The following is a 19997-nucleotide window of genomic DNA, read 5'->3' as shown; positions in this document are numbered from 1 at the left end:
TGAATTCTTGGTCTTTTTTGATATGCTGAATCTAAACATGTACTTAGATTTTTGATTATGTATGTTGTGTCCATACTTGCCCCAACCGTTCAGGGTTCAACATATCTAACATATGTTTTAGTGTCTTAACCTCCCTGTTTTTGGAAGGAAACAATATAAAGTGATGGTGGTTCATTAGTACCTTCCTATAACATTTCTTCATCCAAATGGTTTTTGAGGTTTTACTTGGTATGACATGGCCTTTGTCACACAAAACATTTTTATCTACTTCTCCCAAAACCCTTTATCCAGTATAAACCTGCAACATATATTTAAGAATTGACCGAAGTACATTTTGTATGAAGCGCTTCATTCTCAAAATGTACGCACGGTCAACGCTTTTACAGCCCTATAAAGTTACAAAAAGAAGCATTCAATACTTATAATTACATTTTTTAGCTATGATCATGAAAACACGAATTTTATATATTTTATTATTTAATTCACCTGTGCACTTTATTGTTGGAGCACGTGTTATCATGAATAAAAAGTTGTATTGAGCAATGCAACTGCTTACGGAATAACAAATGATGTGCAGTTAGCCAATCAGAATAAAATATTATAATGAACCATACATCTAATGTAATTATTTTATTATGCAACAACATTCTTAAAGTTAAAGGAAATGAGGAATTCATTACTTCTAATCCTTTGCCAATAACATGTATTTTTAGTGTGCTGGATTAATAGATAAAGTTGTTAGATTCTGATGCTGTAAAATATAGTGCAGCCCTTTTAAACCAGCAAGAGGATATTCATATTTTTACCACAAACTTAGTGCTGATTAAAATGATGTGCTTACTGTTTATTCATTGATCAATTTCTGATTTTTTGCAGGCCATCATTACAAGAGAACAAGAATCTAGAGATACATACAGTAGTGGTGGTTTTACTGTTCAGTCTGTTCACATAACTACAGAAGTTAGACAGGTGAAATTCACTGAAGGTAATAATAATTTGCTATTTACTTTTGGAAAACTAGATTGAATGTGAATAAGTTTAAGATTTGATGTGAAAAATGACAATGATGTTCTAGTATATCCTCTACTTTCTAAAGCAGGGTATATGTATATAATGATCGGTAATTTTTTTGTTATTTCATCAGTCTATTCTTGATTTTTTCATGCAATTGTAATTTTGTTTGTTTACTCTTCATTCAGTCCCACATTGTCTTATCCAGTGCTCCTGAATCCATAGACTGCCACTGGATTTTATGAAACTTTCAAAGAATCTTACTTATATATGTAACATACCTTGCAACTCCTATTTCATTTCTTTATCAAAATGATTTTGGCATGTTTTGGCAGAAAACATTTACTTAACTAATTAACATCAGAAATTATTGAATCTTCCTCAAAACATAACCAAATAATGACATTGTACACCTTTTATTTTGTATTTTGATCCAAATTATTTTTTTCAGATTTTGCTTAACAAATTATGAATCATTTTTAGGAGAGTAAATTGGTATCAAAGAAAATAACAGTCACATTGTGTGCCCCTATCATAGGCAAAGGGGGCATTAAGTGTTTCCATTGACTCTCTGTCCACCCATCAGTCTTTCAGTTCGTCTATGCATCAGTTCCATTTTCGTTTCTGCACTAGTACTCTTATTACTTAAATTTGCTTCATCCAAATTCTATGAAACTCATACACAATGCTGTAAACCAAAATTTGCAGACTAGAGTTTGAATTTGGGGAGTATGTCACTTACTGTTCTAGAGTAATGCCCCTTTTTAACTTGCAAAATAGCAAACTTTGAGCAGGGATACATTCTTCTTTTCCTTTGGAAGAGTTAGAGTTTGTGTGGTCATTGCAGATTTACTTTTAATATATTTTTGATAATCCTTGTTATCCTTTTTTATGTACAAACAGTTCTCCTTATTATCACAATCAAGCTCTTTGATGAGGTGATCAAAACCTGATTCTTATCAAAGGACTTTAAATTTGAAATATATATATGATATAACATTGTGCAAAACTACCAATGGAGAAATGATTTTTATGCCCCCACCGTAGCGGAGGGGGCATTAAGTTTTACCCTTGTCTGTCTGTATGTACGTCTGTCTGTATGTATGTCTGTCGGTCCGTACATCCCAAAATTGGTTTCCATTCTCTATCTTAAGTTTGCCTCAACCAAATGTTATGAAACTCATATACAATGCTTATTATCACAAAAAACAGATCAAGTTTGATTTTTGGTAGCGTCACTAGAACCGTTCTAGAGTTATGCCCCTTTATTAATGGAAAAATTACTAAATGTTTAGTTTCTGTTTTCTTACTTAAGTTTGCATAAACCTAATGCTATGAAACTTATACTAAATGCTTATTACCAAAAAACAAAGATCAAGTTTGAATTTTGATGGCATCACATTTACCGTTGTTGAGTTATGCACCTTTATAGATAAAAAAAAGCTGATTTTTTTGTTTCCATTCTTTTACTTTAGTTTGCCTCAACCAAATGTTATTAAACTTATACACAATGCTTATTACCACAAAATACAGATCAATTTTGAATTTTGGTGGTGTCACTTCAACTGTTTTAGAGTTATGCTCCTTTACAAACAGAAAAAAAAGGAATCTAATATCTGTTCTAAATATGTCAATGGTATAATTGTTAAAATTGATTTTTAAAATTGGAGTAATCTTCCTTTGTCCATAATTGTAGTTGAATCGACTACAATTATGGACAAAGGAAGTTAACTTCAACTTTAAAAAATAATTTTAACTAACTACAATTATAGACAAAGGAAGATAACTCCAATTTTAAAAATCAATTAAACAATTATATCAACTACAACCAATGCTTTATACATTGCAATGTTCACTGAAAAAATTAAAACAATCTTTACCCATTGGTGCTTACTAGCACTTGGATAAATGTTCTTCAGTTTTGTCCCTTTATAAACCTTGTATGATATTTTGTTTCGGTTCTCTAACTTAAAATGTTTGATGAGTTGTAAAATTTTATCTATTCATTCTATCCAAAATCTGAGACACCCTTTTGTTGACAATGGCTCTAGAAACAACATATAATAAAATCAACCCTATCTGGGTATCAATGAAGAAGCTAATTTCAAAAAGAAAATTGAAATTTCTTGTAAAATTTTGTAGACACAGTTAACATTATAGTTGATTACATAGTTGTTGAATAATACTAACATTGCATTTTATTGAAAGTTTAATCAATTAGCTATCCATAAACACCACTTTTATAGATTTTCAAGCATTATAAAGAAAGTTACAGCATTTTAAAACTGGGGAATTGGAGGTATGAAATCTTTGTATTGTGCTTGAAAAAACTAGAGGCTCTAAAGAGCCTGTGTCGCTCACCTTGGTCTTTGTGCATATTAAACAAAGGACACAGATGGATTCATGACAAAATTGTGTTTTGGTGATGATGATGTGTTTGTAGATCTTACTTTACTGAACATTCTTGCTGCTTACAATTATCTCTATTTATAATGAACTTGGCCTAGTAGTTAAAATATTTTATAACAATTTATGAAAATTAACAAAATTTATGAAAATTGTTAAAAATTGACTATAAAGGGCAATAACTCCTTATTGAATGGGTCAATTGACATTTTTGATCATGTCGTCCGAAGACGGATGGTTTCCGAATAATAACTTTAGTATAAGTTAATAGAAATCAATAGAATTTTAAAACAATGTTTGTAACCACAAAAGGAAGGTTGGGATTGATTTTGGGGATTATGGTCCCAATGTTTTAGAAATTAGGGGCACAAAGGGGCCCAAAACAAGTATTTATCTAGTTTCAGGACAATAAGTTGTGTATAAGTATTTCAATTGCTCTGATATTGTACCACAATTGTCATATCATAAAGTAGAAGGTTGAGATTTATTTTAAGGGTTATGGGGCAAACAGTCTAGGAATTAAGGGCCAAAAAGGGGCCAAAAACAAGCATTTTTTTAGTTTAAGGGACAATAACTTATGTATAATTGTATGGATCTCTCTGACATTGTACCACAAGGTTCCATATAATGAAGGGAAGGCTTTGATGTAGTTTGGGGTTTATATCCCTGAACATTTAGGAATAAGGGGCCAAAAAAGGGTAAAAAAGAAGCATTTTTCTAGATTACAGGCAATAACTTGGGTTTAAGTGAATGGATTTCTCTGAAATTATGCTACAAGGTTACTTACTACAAAGTAAAGGCTGGAATTGAGTTTTGGCGTTCTTGCTCCAAGGTGGGAGGGGGTTTCAATAAGTGAGGGGCCAAAAAGGGGCCCAAATAAGCATTTTTGTAGTTTTCAGTCAATAACTTGTGTTTAAGTGTATAAATCTCCCTGAAATTATACCGCAAGTTTCCATACTTCAAAGGGATGGTGATGGGGGTTATGGCTTAAATCAGTTAGCAATTAGGGGCAAAAAAAGGGGGAAAACAAGGGTTTTTCTAGTTAAAGGAAAATGTAGACAATTTAAAAGCAGTGTAAGGGTGGTAATGCAATTAAAATTTAAAGAATACTGTTATATATATATATGTTTGATTACTTGATTACCTCCCTTACACTGCTTGTTTTCAAAAGTTTAAAGAACATACATGTGACAGAGTTGTCAAGCCACAACTGGAGATTTGGAAATTTTCAGCTGGAGTTTGGGTCTCATAACTGGAGATTTTTTATTGACCTTTTTATCGACGTACGCAATGTTTTTTTGTGTGTTTAAACTGCATATCTTCCTTTTTTTGTTAAAAGAACAATAATTCCATACCTTTAAACACCTGCATATCCATTTTTACTTGATAAAAATAAAAGATAAGGGGTTTTCAAATATTTATTCATTATGTATAATTCAAGATAAAGTGATCAGCCATCATACATAGTTGGCAAAAAGTATCTCTGATTAAGCTACATTGTCAACTTTGGTACCACTATTGAACATGCTTGTAACAGAAAGTGTTTAATTGATAAGGTTGTAGGCTTGCTGGTTGGTAGCTGTCTCCATTAATAGATTGGTCAAGTCATTAGGGCCACCATAGTCAGCTTTGCATGAAGTGTAGTAAGCATGGTCTTCACCCTTGGTACTGGATATGCACCATTTAGATATACTGTTCCCAGGTTTATACAACTTGTACAATTGGTCAATTTAATCCTTCGTCAGTATTTCACTTTTAATCAATCAGGCTTGTGTCTTAAACTAGCTAGTTGATCACCAGGTAATTGCCTATTATCTTTAATTTATTGTTGTATATACAGTTTAATCCTAAACACCTCAGGCTGATTTTTACCTATTTTACGACCTCATTTTCCTTTGACACAACAGGAAACTTCTGTTGTTCTCGGACTTTTCCCATATCAATTTCGAGTTTCTCTGACTTTTTCTCTGTCCCTATCGATTTTGTAAACAAAAATATGTACTGAAAATTTTACTAGGTTGACATTTTCAAAAAGTGGAAGATTTCAAATTTTAAAGGGAGGGACGGAAAAGGGTCTGAAAAGTGAGAGATTTTGACTCCCGCCGGAAGAATCACATGTATGAAAGAAGAAATCTTCAATTGCACAGTATTGTGCAATAGATTTGTTAGATCTTTGACCATATTTATATTGTGGCAAAAACCTATATTATGTCAAAAATTTGATCACAATCCAAATTCAGACAGTATCAAACTTGAATATTGTGACCAAATTTGCCCCAACTGTTCAGGGTTCGACCACTGCGGTCGTATTAAGCTGTGCCCTGCGGAGCACCTGGTTTAAACTAGATACCCCAATGATGATTGTGGTCAAGTGTGGTTAAATTTGGTACAGTAGTTTTAGAGAAGAAGATTTTTGTAAAAGTTAATGACGACTATGACAGACACCAAGTGATGAGAAAAGCTCACTTGGCCCTTCTGGCCAGGTCACCATCTCAGAGCTAAAAATAAAACCATTGGGTCTTACAAACAGAGAAGAAACTTCTTGCCTAAGCCACTTTTCAATTTATAAATAATTTAAAATTATGAATGTGAATTTTGAAATAATTATTCAGATATTAAATACATTAATTTAGTGATAAAACTTTTTTGTTTAACTTAATAGATTATACCTATAACTTCAATTTTCCAGAAACTTTGTTGGAAGATGTACCTAACATTGTCTTTTTGAAATGGGCTGCTGAATTGAACAGTAATGACTACTGGAACAAACTTGGAGACATTATGCAGCTGTCAAGAAAACAAATGAAAGATCTTAGTAAGTGTGATATAAGCTGAATCATTGATTTTACAGCAAAGCTTTAAATAATATTGGAATCATTAAACTAAAAAGACATATTGTGAAACCAACATCTTCCTCTATTCCAGTAAATGAAAATATGTTTAGAAGGAATATTAAAATAAAATAAAATTTCCCAAAAAAATTATAATTTTGATTTTTGTCGAGCCTGTGACTTTTGTCGCGGAAAGCTCGACATAGGGATAGTGATCCGGTGGTGGTGGTGTTAGCTAACTTCTTAAAAGCTTTATATTTTAGAAGGTGGAAGACTTGGATGCTTCATACTTTGTATATGGATGCCTCATGTTACGAAGTTTCCCTCAGTCACATGTCCAATGTCCTTGACCTCATTTTCATGGTTCAGTGACTACTTGAAAAAAAAGTTAAGATTTTTTGTAATGTTAAATTCTCTCTTATTATAAGTAATAAGATAACTATATTTGGTATGTGCGTACCTTGCAAGGTCCTCATGCCCATCAGACAGTATTCACTTGACCTTGACCTCATTTCACGGATCAGTGAGCAAGGTTAAGTTTTGGTGGTCAAGTCAATATCTCAGATCCTATAAGCAATAGGTCTAGTATATTCGGTGTATGGAAGGACTGTAAGGTGTACATGTCCAACTGGCAGTTGATGAATTGCAAGTTGTTAAGTCTGACACAGATCAGGATACAGAGGATGACGAAGAATCAGAAGAAGCATTATTCAATGAGATTGACTTTTGTGATGCTCGTAAAGCTGAACTTGAAAATTGGAAGAAACATCATGTTTATCAAGAAGTTGAAGACTATTGTCAGTCATATGTATCCACTAGATGGGTATATACTATAAAAGAAGCTGATAATGAGATACATAGGAAAGCAAGACTCGTTATTACCGTTTGTTATTAGTGACACTCAAAAGGGATTTATCAAGGGGAGATTCATTGGGGAGAATACTAGATTATTGTATGATTTGATGCATTATCTTGAATATCACAACATGAGCGCCTTACTTTTATTAGTTGATTTTGAAAAGGCATTTGACTCTGTTGACTGGGTATTTTTACAAAAAGCATTAAAAAGTTTTAATTTTGGTCCTTCGATGTGCAGATGGTTCAAGACTCTCTACAAAAGTGCTAAAAGTTGTGTAATCAACAATGGCAATTTGTCAAATTTTTTCAATCTTGAGAGAGGTTGCAGACAAGATGACCCACTCTCCCCTTATTTGTTTGTTATTGGTGTAGAGTTATTATCGTTGAAACTTAAGTCAAACCCTAAAATTCACGGTATCTTCATTAATGAAAAACAAACACTTTTAAGTCAGTATGCAGATGATACTTTTCTAACTTTAGATGGTAGTGAGACATCACTACAAGAAAGCCTCAATTGTTTTGATTCTTTTTATATGTTATCTGGATTGAAAATGAACAAATCAAAGACAAGAGCTGTTTGGATTGGTAACAAAAAATATTCTGATCAAATATTGTGTCCTAATTACAATCTTATGTGGTCACACACAAACTTTAGACTTTTAGGAATAGATTTTTCGCTTGATTTAAAAAGTATTCTTGATATTAATTTTAGAAAAAAGATCAAAGAGGTTTCAGCTATACTAAAAAGCTGGCAACATAGAAAATTAACATTACATTGTACTAGGTAAAATTACTGTAATTAAGACTCTGGCATTGCCAAGACTGATTCATTTGTTGACTGCCCTGCCAAATTTACCTCACTCACAATTAAATGAGCTGAGTGCTATGTTTTTTAATTTCATTTGGAATGGTAAGACTGATAGAGTAAAGCGTAGTACTCTTATTGCAGATTTTTCACAGGGAGGATTAAATATGGTACATTTGCAGTCTTTCTGCACATATCTTAAATTATCTTGGGTAAAGAGATTTTTATCAAATTCAGATGGTACTTGGCAGAATTTATTACTAGCAGAACTAAAACAGTTAGGTGGTGACAGAGTCTTTACATTACAAAAGGATAAGATTAAAGAAATTTCAAATTGCTTAAAAAATCCATTTTGGAAAGACATATTTGAATGTCTACACATGGCAAAGCCTTATACAAAGTTATGTGTTCCAGAAATTTTGTCATTGGATATTTTAAACTTTATACCAATATCTGAATACCCTGTTTATATGAAATGGAAGTTATATGGTATACAGTTTATAAGGGACATTGTAGATAGTCAAAGTAAATCACTACTAACATTCCAACAAGTAAGACAAAAACTTAATTTGGAAATTTTTTTGAGATACTATAGTTTATTATCTAACATTCCAAAATATATAAAAAAAAATACATCAAAGATTATTGTGATTTGAACTTACAAAATTTTGTTCCTTTTGATGCATTTTCTAAAAGGATCTTGGAAAATAAGAAGTTAAAATTTGTATACAGAGATCTTGTAGATAAAATATGTATACTCCCATATGAGAAATTTTTAAAATGGGAGGATGTAACAAATTCTGAAATCTCAGAATGGTCTAAGTATTTTTCTCTTTTGAAAAGATGCTGTAGGGATACATATTTAAAGAATGTTCAATATAAAATATTACATAGAATTATACCTACTAATACATTTTTATATAGAATTAAGCAAAAAGAAACAAGTCTATGTACCTTCTGTAATGAGGAAGAGGAAACAATATAACATTTATTTTATGATTGTAATGTTACATACAATTTTTGGTTGTCATTTTTACAGAAAATTCAATTATTTGATGAGCATTTCAGCATTAGTAAGACAGAAATTTTATTGGGATTTATTACTAAGAGCTTGTTTATAAATTTGTTAATAATTATAGCTAAAAACTACATCTTCAGATGTAAGTTAAGAAATATAGCTCCTAGTTTTATAGGACTTAAATTCAGAATAAAACAATACCAATCTAATGAATTTTATATTACAAACAAAAATAATAGAGCAGCATCTTATGAAAGATTCTGGTCCCCACTCCATATAATTTTTTCATGATTTATATTATCATTTATACTTTAAATTATACTATAGTGAGCAGTGGTATTTTCAATTTTTACTTTATATATAGACATGCATGCATACTAATGGTAAGATTGCAGCGACTGTGTGTAAGTAGTGAGAGAAAGTGTGAGTGTGAGCAGCTATATTCTTTTTTTCTTTAATAACTATATTCTTGTATTATGAAGATAAATTTAAAAAAAACAAAATGGATAGTCTTGTATATAACTTTTAATATTTACCCCAAAAACCAAAGTCAGGTGGTGATTGTAGGGGTATTGTAAAATCCTGACTATTTGAAAAACAAATAAAAGATAAAAAAAGAAAAGCAAGACTCGTTGCAAAAGGTTTTGAAGAAGATTGTTTGGATGAAATACAGAAGAACTCTCCTACATGTGACAAACAATCTCTTAGACTCATTCTTTCAATCATAATGCAAAAGAAATGGTCCATCAATTCAATAGACATTAAAACTGCCTTTCTGCAAGGGGAGAAAATGCAAAGAAAAGTTCATCTTCGTCCACTTAAAGAAGCCAATGCTAATGGAAAACTCTGGCTTTTAGAGAAATGTGTGTATGGTCTTGCAGATGCTTCTTTGAAATGGTATGAAAAGGTTAAGAAAACCCTAAATGAATGTGGAGGTACTGAATCTAAAATTGACCCAGCAGTATTTTACTGGCAAGCCGCATAATTCAAATGGTCTGGCTGGTGTTCTTGCAGTTCATGTTGATGATTTTTTGTGGGCAGGAACCAATTTGTTTGAAACTGAGATTATATCGAAAATAAGAGAGAAATTCATTGTCGGAAAAGAAGCTTCAGAATCGTTCAAATATTTAGGACTGGGTCTAAGTCATGCAGATGATAAAATAATATTGAGTCAGACAGATTATGTTGAAGTGTTAAAGACAGTCTCAATTGATAGAAAAAGGCCAAATGATTCTCAGTTTTCATCAGTCGATCAAACTGTTCTTAGATCAAAAGTTGGACAACTGTTGGGGCTTGCAAAACAAACTCGTCCTGATATTGCTTTTGACATTGCTATGATAGCATCAAAGTTAAAAACAAGTACTATTGAAGACTTCAAAAGAGTAAACAAGCTTTTAAGGAAAGTTAGAAATGATCCAGTGTCTCTTCATTTCAAGGAACTTGGAGAACATGTAGAACTTTTGTTATATACTGATGCTTCTTTTGGTAATCTTCCTGATGGGGGAAGTCAAGGAGGGTTTGTTATTATGCTTTTAGGTGAAAATGGAAAAATCAATCCAATTACATGGCAATCAAAGAAAATAAGAAGGGTTGTTCGAAGTACACTAGCTAGTGAAGCTTTAGCTTTAGCCGATGGTATAGATTGTGCTACCTCACTAGCTACTTTGTATAATGAACTGGTTTTCAATAAATGTACTACAGAAGGAGGCATTACAGTAAGATGTGTGATTGACAATAAGGACCTTTATGAAGCTGTTCGTTCAAAGAAAAATGTCACTGAAAAGAGATTGCGACTCGAAATTAGTTGCATCAAGGAGATGATCCAAAAAGGAGAGCTAACCGTTCATTGGATTGAAACAAAAGAGCAGATAGCCAATGTGTTGACCAAGCATGGTGCCAGTGCACAGAACCTACTATATTGTTTTGAAACTGGACTTGTTAATACCGTTTTTATGAAGTAGTTTTAAATTGATCATGTGACACTTACAATAGTGATATACATGTTCCAGACCATACGAGTATTTGGACCGTACGCGTACGGTCCGGACCGTATACGTATACTCGTACGGTCGGACCATACGCGTACGGTCGGACCGTATGAGTATACGCGTACGGTCCAGCTGACCATACTTGTTTTGGGATCATATGGGTTAAATTCAAACAAACATTTATCAAAATCTTTATTTCAGGAGATTAACAGATTGAATAAGCGTGATTTTTTTTAAATAGTTATAATATGAAAAGTTTTTTATTTCAATTACTATTGAACTTTTTATATTAATTTCAGATATAAGTTATGTTGATCTACCATATACATTTGTATCAAATTTCAATGAGCATACTGGGCTGTAATTAATGAATTACTGACATGCTAAGTACAGGAGATTAACAGATTAAATAAGCCTGATTTTTTACAAATAATTAAAATATTAAGTTTTTATTTCAATAACTATTCAACTTTTTATATTAATTTGAGAAATATGTTATGTTGATCTGATATATACATTTGTATCAAATAAACTTGACCAACTTCTTAATATTAGTCAGACCGTACGCGTACGGTCCGACCGTATGCGTATTTTGAAAAAGTACGCATACGGTCCAGACCGTACGCGTACGGTCCAAATACTCATACGGTCTGGAACATACATATATTCGATGACACTTACAATAGTGATATACATATGCTCGAGAACAGTAGTTAAAAAAACAAGAAGAGAGAATTAGTTATAATGTGATAAGCAATATCTACAAAACTTTTATTTTCATTTTATTAACTTTACATCTACTTAAGAAAGAGAAAGGATCATCATTTTCATGGTTCATTGGATATAGTTAAGTTTTTGTGTTTTGGTCTGTTTTTAGCTCACCTGGCCGAAAGGCCAAGTGAGCTTTTCTCATCACTTGGCGTCCGTCGTCTTCGTCTTAACTTTTACAAAAATCTTCTCCTCTGAAACTACTGGGCCAAATTTAACCAAACTTGACCATAATCATCATTGGTTATAATCTTGAATATTATTATAGATAGAGATAAACTGTAAACAGCAATAATGTACAGCAAAGTCAGAACTAAAAATAAGTCAGTATGACCAAAATAGTCAATTGACCCCCTAAGGAGTTATTGCCCTTCATAGTAAATTTTTAACAATTTTCTTAAGATTTGAAGATTTTCAATAACATTTTCCACAGAAAGTACTGTTATAGATAGAGATAATTGTAAGCAGCAAGAATGTTTAGTAAAATAAAATCTACAAACACATCACCATCACCAAAACACAATTTTGTCATGAATCCATCTGTGTCCATTGTTTAATATTCACATAGACCAAGGTGAGGGACACAGGCTCTTTAGAGCCTCTAGTTTTATGCTGTATGCAATATGTCTACTATATTTGGTGTATGGAATGATTGTAAGGTGTACATGTCTAGCTGGCAGGTGTCATCTGACCTTGACCTCGTTTTCATGGTTCACCTGTCAAAGTTAAGTTTTTGAGTTTTGGTCTTTTTTTCTGATACTATATGCAATAGGTCAACTATATTTGGTGTATGGAAATATTTTATGATCTATATGTCAGTTGCGCAGGTTTTATTTGACCTTGACCTCATTTTCACTGTTCATTGCTCAGTGTTAAGTTTTTTTGTTTTGGTCTATTTTTCTTAAACTATAAGCAATAGGTCAACTTTATTTGTTGTATGGAAGCATTGTTAGCTGTACATGCCTGCCTGACATGGTTTATCTGACCTTGACCTCATTTTCATGGTTCATTGGTCAGTGTTTAGTTTTCTTGGTTAATGTTAAGTTTATGTGACATTGTAATAAAGCTTTATATTTAGGACTATCAACATTATATCAATGATTAGTAAAGAATGTGAGACATTTCAGCGTGTGCACTCTTGTTGTAAGTCTAGTTATCTCAAAAAAGTTTTTAAATGGGAACAATGAGACCCCTTTTCATCCTTCAAAATTGTAGGAAAAAGTTTAAAAAACATAAAAAAAAAATTAAAAATCAAATTAAAATTTAAGTTAAAAAAGAAAATCAAATGTATTATATTTTTTTATAAAGTCAAGTTTTCTGAAAAAAAAGCCCTCAATAGGGAACAATTAAACCATGTATTTATGCTAAACAGACAATGTACCGAAACAAGATATTTTGGGTATCAACCAGCATGGACATGAATTCGTTGACTTTTTAAATGAAGCAAAGTTCTGTGTTTTGAATGGACGATTTGCATTGAACGACGATTTCACTTCGATATCACGCAAAGGAAAAGCCGTTGTAGACTACATATGTGTACCACAAGATTCCTTCAATGACTTCCGAAATTTCAAAGTGCTAACAACTCAAGACATTGTTGACAATAACAACTTGCAAGGGTTAATTGGCGATAAATAAAAGCTACCAGACCATTCAGTAATCACCTGGGAATTTAAAGTTACACATTGTAATCTTGTCAACAATACTGAAACATCAAATCAATCAAATACTCGCTCCAGACACAGACTAGACAGGATTCTGTTAGATTTTATGTCAAGTGATTTAATGCGACAAATTTTACTGAATCTTATCGGTCAAATTGAGCATAGTAGAGAACCTCAAGAAAACGTTGACAAAATATATGACAATTTATGCAACTTAATTATCGGAGAGATGGATGACAAAATTCCTAAAACAAGTTCTAATAAATCCAACAGACGTTAAAAACATACGAAACCCTACTGGAATGACACTCTTAAAGACTTATGGAATGTTATGCGTATGCGTGAAAAGGATTTTCTTGCATGTACAGGGAATCGACACAGAAAAACGGATTTTCGACAAGAATATATACAAATAAGAGATAAATTCCACAAAACTTTGAGAAAAACAGAACGCGAATAAAGAAGATTAAAAGCTGTGGATATAGAAACAATGTCAACCAAAAATCCAAGTGAGTTCTGGGAAAAAATTAAAAGACTAGCTCCGACAAAAGATACCACAATACCGATGGAGATAATCAACGAAAACGGATATCCAGTTAGAACGGAATCCGATGTCCTTAAAAAATGGCGTTTATATTTTCAGAATCTCTACAATGGAAGCAATATTGACGAATTCAACAAAGAGCATTATGATGAGGTTATAATACACAAACAGTTACTTGAACAAAACATGGAAGACCCATTATACTCACAAAATGATCAGATAAATAACAACATAACTATAGAGGAAATAACAGAGATTGTAATGCACTCCAAAACCATTCCACATGTGGATATGACCAAATTCCTAACATTGTCTTAAAATTCCCTTTGAGGCAACAAAGATCAACAAGAAAAACCACCAAAGCGAGACAAACGAACCCATTCAGATGTGTCTGAGGAAAGTATTGACAACATTGACATTATGAGCATTCACTCAGACCTAAAAGATATTAAAAAATCCCTTCAGGACACAGTGATCAAATCTGATTTAGAGTCCTTAGTCAAACAAAGTGACTTAAAAGAACTTGTTACAAGTATTGTTAGTCAATTATTGAATACACTAAAAGATTCTATCACTGCAGAATTCAATAGTAAGTTAAGAGAAAAAACAGGACAGTTGCAAGACAATGTTGATTCTCTAAACTTGGAAAATCACCTTCTGAAGGAGAAACTAAGGGAGAAAGAAATTAAGATAAAGGAGTTGGATGAAAAAGTGGAGGATTGTAATTTAAGAAGTGTGGATGCTTTGAAATCTGCAAATTACAATGAGCAGTATTCAAGGAAGCACAACATTCGCATTGTGAACTATCCAGAAAAAAACAATGAACATCTACATGCTGAATTTATCAACCTTGTCAAAAAAGACTTGAAGATTAATTTGGAGCCTACTGATTTAATTGCCATACATCGCATTCCTGGAAAAGATGGGGCAATACGACCAATCATTGCCAAAGTAAGAAACACAGATACGAAAATTAAGATCATGAGGAGCAAAAAAGGATTGAAAAAAGATATAAAATTCCATGATGATATCACCCAGAAGAACTTAGGACTGATGTCAAGACTTAACCTAACTGGGAAACTAGAGAATGTTTGGTTTTATAACTGTAGTGTTTATGGGAAGCTCCAGAACAGTAAAAGTGGTAACCAAAGAATAAAGTTTGACTTGTTTGACAATATAGAAGAGAAAATTAGAAAGAAAACAGCTTCATGAGTTATTTTGAAATACTGATCTTAAGAAGGGAGATAACTCTAACTCTTTTTTAAATTGTAAAAATGTTGGTCTCATCTGTTTATGTTACATTTTCATTCCATTGTATATGAGCATAGTTGAAAGTTTTGATGATAAGGGAGATAATTCAATATATTTTTCAAGATAACAAACAGGTGTTTCCCCCTTCAATTCAAGTTACTTTTACCAGGCTACACCTCTGTGACTTCAATAAATAAATAAAGAAGCAATCAATTCATTCCTTGCTTTAAATCACTATTAGACTACAAAATTATTTTTTATTTTTTATTTAACTTTGAGTAAAATAATCTTCAAGTCTATGTTGATACATTTTTTTTTCTGTTGTGTTTTTTTTTTTATTAACTTTTAAATATTATACGGTTCATAATTTACGCCAATACTGTGAAACCAATCTGATGTGTTTTGTACATTATCACCAGTGTCATTTTATTGTATGTGTGTTGTGTGTATGTGATTACAATATGTACTTTATTACTGTTTTACAATTAACTTATTTGCTCTCTGGTTTATGTTCTATCTGTTATATATACATAACCTATGGGAATAGATAATAATATTACTATACTATCTATGAATGTAATGGGTTTATTTTCTAATAAAAAGAAAAGATTGGATGTCTTTGATTGGGCAAAGGGCAAACATGCTTCAATTATATGTTTTCAAGAAACACATAGCAGTAAAGATGTTGAAAAAATATGGGAAGAAGAATGGGGCAATACTTGCATTTTTTGTCATCATAACAATAGAAGCGCTGGAGTTAGTATCATGTTTAAAAAGGGTTTAGATTTTACTATTCATGACACTAAATTTGACCAGAATGGTCGTTATATTGTTATTGATATCACTTTATTTGAACAGAGATTGACTTTAGTATGTCTTTATGGATATAATACGGATGAACCATTATTGTTTGATGATATTTTATATAAAATAGCATTGTATGCTAATACTAGTATTTTATTATGTGGTGATTGGAATGTTGTCCAGGACTGCAATTTAGATACATATAACATTTTACATAAAAGAAATCCCAAATCTCGTGAAAAGATTGAAGAAATTATTGAAAAATTAGAATTATTAGATCCTTGGCGAACATGTCACCCTACTGACAGAAAATTTACTTGGCGTCAACCATCTCCTATTAAACAAAGTCGACTAGACTATTTCTTAATCACTGAGGACATATATTCTCTTATGAAGAACACGAAGATTATACCCGGTTATAAGACAGATCATTCTGCCATTGTCTTTACTTTTTCTGCCAGTCTTGCTAAGCGGGGAAAGGGGTATTGGAAATTTAATTCACAACTTGTAAGAGATGTTGAGTATGTTGAGAAAATTAAGACATGTATAAAAGACACTATTTCTGAGTATTATCTTTCAGGTGACATTCAAAATTGTCTCGATGTTAAACTTACATGTAATGATCAATTATTTTTTGAAATCCTGAAGATGAAGATCAGGACTTTGTCCATTTCTTATAGTATTGAAAAAAATAGAGAGGATAGAGAACATACATCTAAGCTTGAAAAAGAGGTTGAACAATTAGAAAATATTATGAATATGTCACCAAATGTTAATGTTCAAGCTACTTTATATGGGAAGAAACTAGAGCTAGAAAATAAAAGGGAACAAAAGATTGAAGGTTTACTCCTCAGATCAAGAGCAAACTGGCATGAAAATGGAGAAAAATGCTCTGAATACTTTTGCAAATTAGAGAAGAGTAATTTCATTAAAAAGACAATGGCTGAATTGATTGATGACCAAGGTAAACATATTTCTGAACAGTCAAGCATTCTTTTTGAACAACAGAAATTTTATAAAACTCTGTATTCAAGCAGAAGATCTGACAGGGAAGACAACTCTTTTTATAACCATAATGTTAAACTCACACAGGAACAAAGTGATCTGTGTGAGGGTAACTTGACATTTGATGAATGTGCTCTGGCACTGAAACATATGACAAATGGTAAGAGTCCTGGTTCCGATGGATTTACAGTTGATTTTTATAAATTTTTTTGGAGAGATCTCGGTCCATTTGTATATCGATCTTTATATTTTGGGTATGAGCATAGAAATTTTTCTAGTTTTCAATATCAGAGTGTCATTACTTGCCTTCCAAAAGATGGAAAAGATAGGAGATATATGAGTAATTGGCGACCCATCAGTTTACTGAATACTGACATTAAAATAGCTTCAGCAGCTATAGCTAACAGACTCAAACCAGTATTGCCATTTATTATAAGTGACACTCAGAACGGGTTTATTAAAGATAGGTTCATTGGGGAAAACATTCGCTTATTATATGATCTTATGCACTATCTGGAAGAGCATAATATGACTGGTTTACTGTTACTTGTTGATTTTGAGAAAGCATTTGATTCTGTTGAGTGGGATTTTCTAGTAAAAGCTCTAAAAAGCTTTAATTTCGGACCATCTATATGCAAATGGTTTGAGACTCTCTATTCAGAAGCTAAAAGCTGTGTAATAAATAATGGTAATTTGTCAAGTTTCTTCAATCTTGAGCGAGGCTGTAGACAAGGTGACCCCCTATCCCCATATTTATTTATTATAGGTGTTGAATTATTAGCTCTAAAACTAAAATCTACATCTGACATCCATGGTATTCCTATTCACAACAAAGAATTATTGTTGAGCCAGTATGCTGATGACACATTTCTTGTTTTAGATGGAAACGAAAAATCTTTAGAGGAGACTTTAAAATGTTTTGATTCTTTTAAAAGGGTCTCTGGGCTTAAAATGAATGCATCCAAGACCAAAGCTGTTTGGATTGGAACCAAAAAATATTCAGACCATATACTTTGTCCTAATTATAATCTTCAATGGACAAAGTCAAATTTCAAACTTTTAGGAATAGATTTTTCATTAGATTTACAAGCTATGTTAGATATAAATTTCACAAAGAAAATCAAGGAAATGTCATCAATACTTAAGGCTTGGGAACACAGAAAACTTACATTACTTGGTAAAATTACTGTTGTAAAGACTCTGGCATTACCAAAGATAATTCATTTGCTTACAGCTTTACCAAATCTATCCCAGATTAAAATTAAAGAGTTAAATACTCTCTTTTATAACTTTATTTGGAATGGGAAATTAGAACGTATAAAACGCAATACACTAATTGGGGATTTTATGCAGGGAGGTTTGAACATGGTGCATTTGTCATCTTTTAGTACATATCTAAAAATAAGCTGGGTCAGAAGACTTCTTTTGAATTTAGAGGGATCATGGCAGACATTATTACTATCTGAATTAACCAAATTTGGTGGTGACAGAGTCTTTTCTTTACAAAAAGAAAAACTGCTAGAAATTCATGGCTATGTTAAGAATCCTTTTTGGAAAGATGTTTTATTTTGCTTACATACTGCAAAGCCTTATACTAAGGCTTGTACAAATGATATATTATCGCTAGATATTTTAAATTTTGTGCCACTTTCAGATTACACTATTTATATGCAATGGAAGGACTTTGGTGTACAGTATATAAAAGACATTGTAAATGGTCAAAACAAAGATTTCTTTACATTTGAAAAGATTAGACATAAGATTCTTACAAATAATTTTCTGAAATATTACAGTCTAATCTCCAATATTCCAAAATTTATTAAAGATCACATAAAAGAATATTGTGATTCTCAACAGATTGAAAATGTCAACATCTCTGATGCTTTTTGTACTCAGATTATTAATGATAAGAAACCAAAATTTGTGTATAAGAGTCTTATTGATCATATATTTCAACCTCCCCTTGAAAAATTTCAGAAATGGGAGCAGTTGATAGACTCAGAAATTGAAAATTGGCAAAAATATTTTATGCTACTAAGGAAGTCTTGCAAAGATACCTATTTAAAAAGCTTTCAATACAAAATACTTCACCAAATAATTCCTACAAACTCTTTTTTGTACAAGATAAAGAAGAAAGATTCTAGTTCATGTACTTTTTGTAAACTTGATGACGAAACTATTGTACATTTTTTCTATGATTGTCCAATAACATATCAATTTTGGTCATCATTATTACAGCAAATAAGATTGTATAGCAGGGATTTTGCCATCAGTAAAAAGCAGATATTCCTTGGTTTCTATTCAGAAAGCTTATTCATGAATCTTTTATTTTTAGTAGCAAAAAATTATATATATAAATGTAAGTTTAAGGAACTTACTCCTAATATTTTTGGTTTTAAAAATAGAATAAAACAATATCAGTCATATGAATATTATATTGCAAAGAAAAATAATAATGTCGATGTATATGAAAAATTTTGGACCCCATTACAATGTATATTTCCACCATAGAGTATGATATTAATCTGTGAGCAAATTGTTTGATTAGATTTTGTTTATTCTTTGATGCATATAATTGTAAACAATAATTATGTACATAATTAAGTAATGTATGTGTGTATGTAAGTAAGAATTGTATGTGTGTATGAGAGACTGAGAGAAAGTGAAAGTGAATGCAAGTGGTTCTCATTTCTTTTTTCTATTTACCTCTTTACATTGGTATTTCCTGATATTTATTTATATATTCATAAATTTCTACCCTTTCCATTTTTTTGTTGTTGTTTTTTTTGGCTTTCTTATTTCTTAATTACTTTCAGTGTGTTTTAAAGCTTATCTTAGTTATTTATTTATTTTTATTTTATTTATTTATATTTTTTTTCTTGTGAGGGAGGAGTTAAAATTTAATAAAATCATTTAAACATTTATTGCTTTAAAAAAGGGAGGAAAGAGAGAAGAAAGAGAAAAAAGAAATGAAACTACTCTTGATTTATAATCTTTGTTTGGTTCCTTAAAATCCAAAACTAATTAATATGTCACTTATGAAG

At 31.6% G+C, this 19997-nt stretch overlaps 1 protein-coding gene across 1 annotated transcript in view; it reads left to right on the top strand.

Moving 5' to 3' along the window:
- The window catches only part of LOC143064827 (uncharacterized), an 87922-nt gene that overhangs the window by 13256 nt on the left and 54669 nt on the right, over positions 1–19997 (top strand). Inside the window, exons 2-3 of the mRNA XM_076237960.1 lie at positions 877–985; positions 6107–6232. Coding sequence (XP_076094075.1) covers positions 877–985; positions 6107–6232 — 235 coding nt within the window. The remainder of the gene's footprint in view (positions 1–876; positions 986–6106; positions 6233–19997) is intronic.

This window comes from Mytilus galloprovincialis, chromosome 2 (genome assembly GCF_965363235.1).
Source record: "Mytilus galloprovincialis chromosome 2, xbMytGall1.hap1.1, whole genome shotgun sequence".
Classification (NCBI taxonomy): domain Eukaryota; kingdom Metazoa; phylum Mollusca; class Bivalvia; order Mytilida; family Mytilidae; genus Mytilus; species Mytilus galloprovincialis.
The sequence above is the reverse complement of the archived record's forward strand: the minus strand, read 5'-3'. Positions and strand labels throughout refer to the sequence as shown.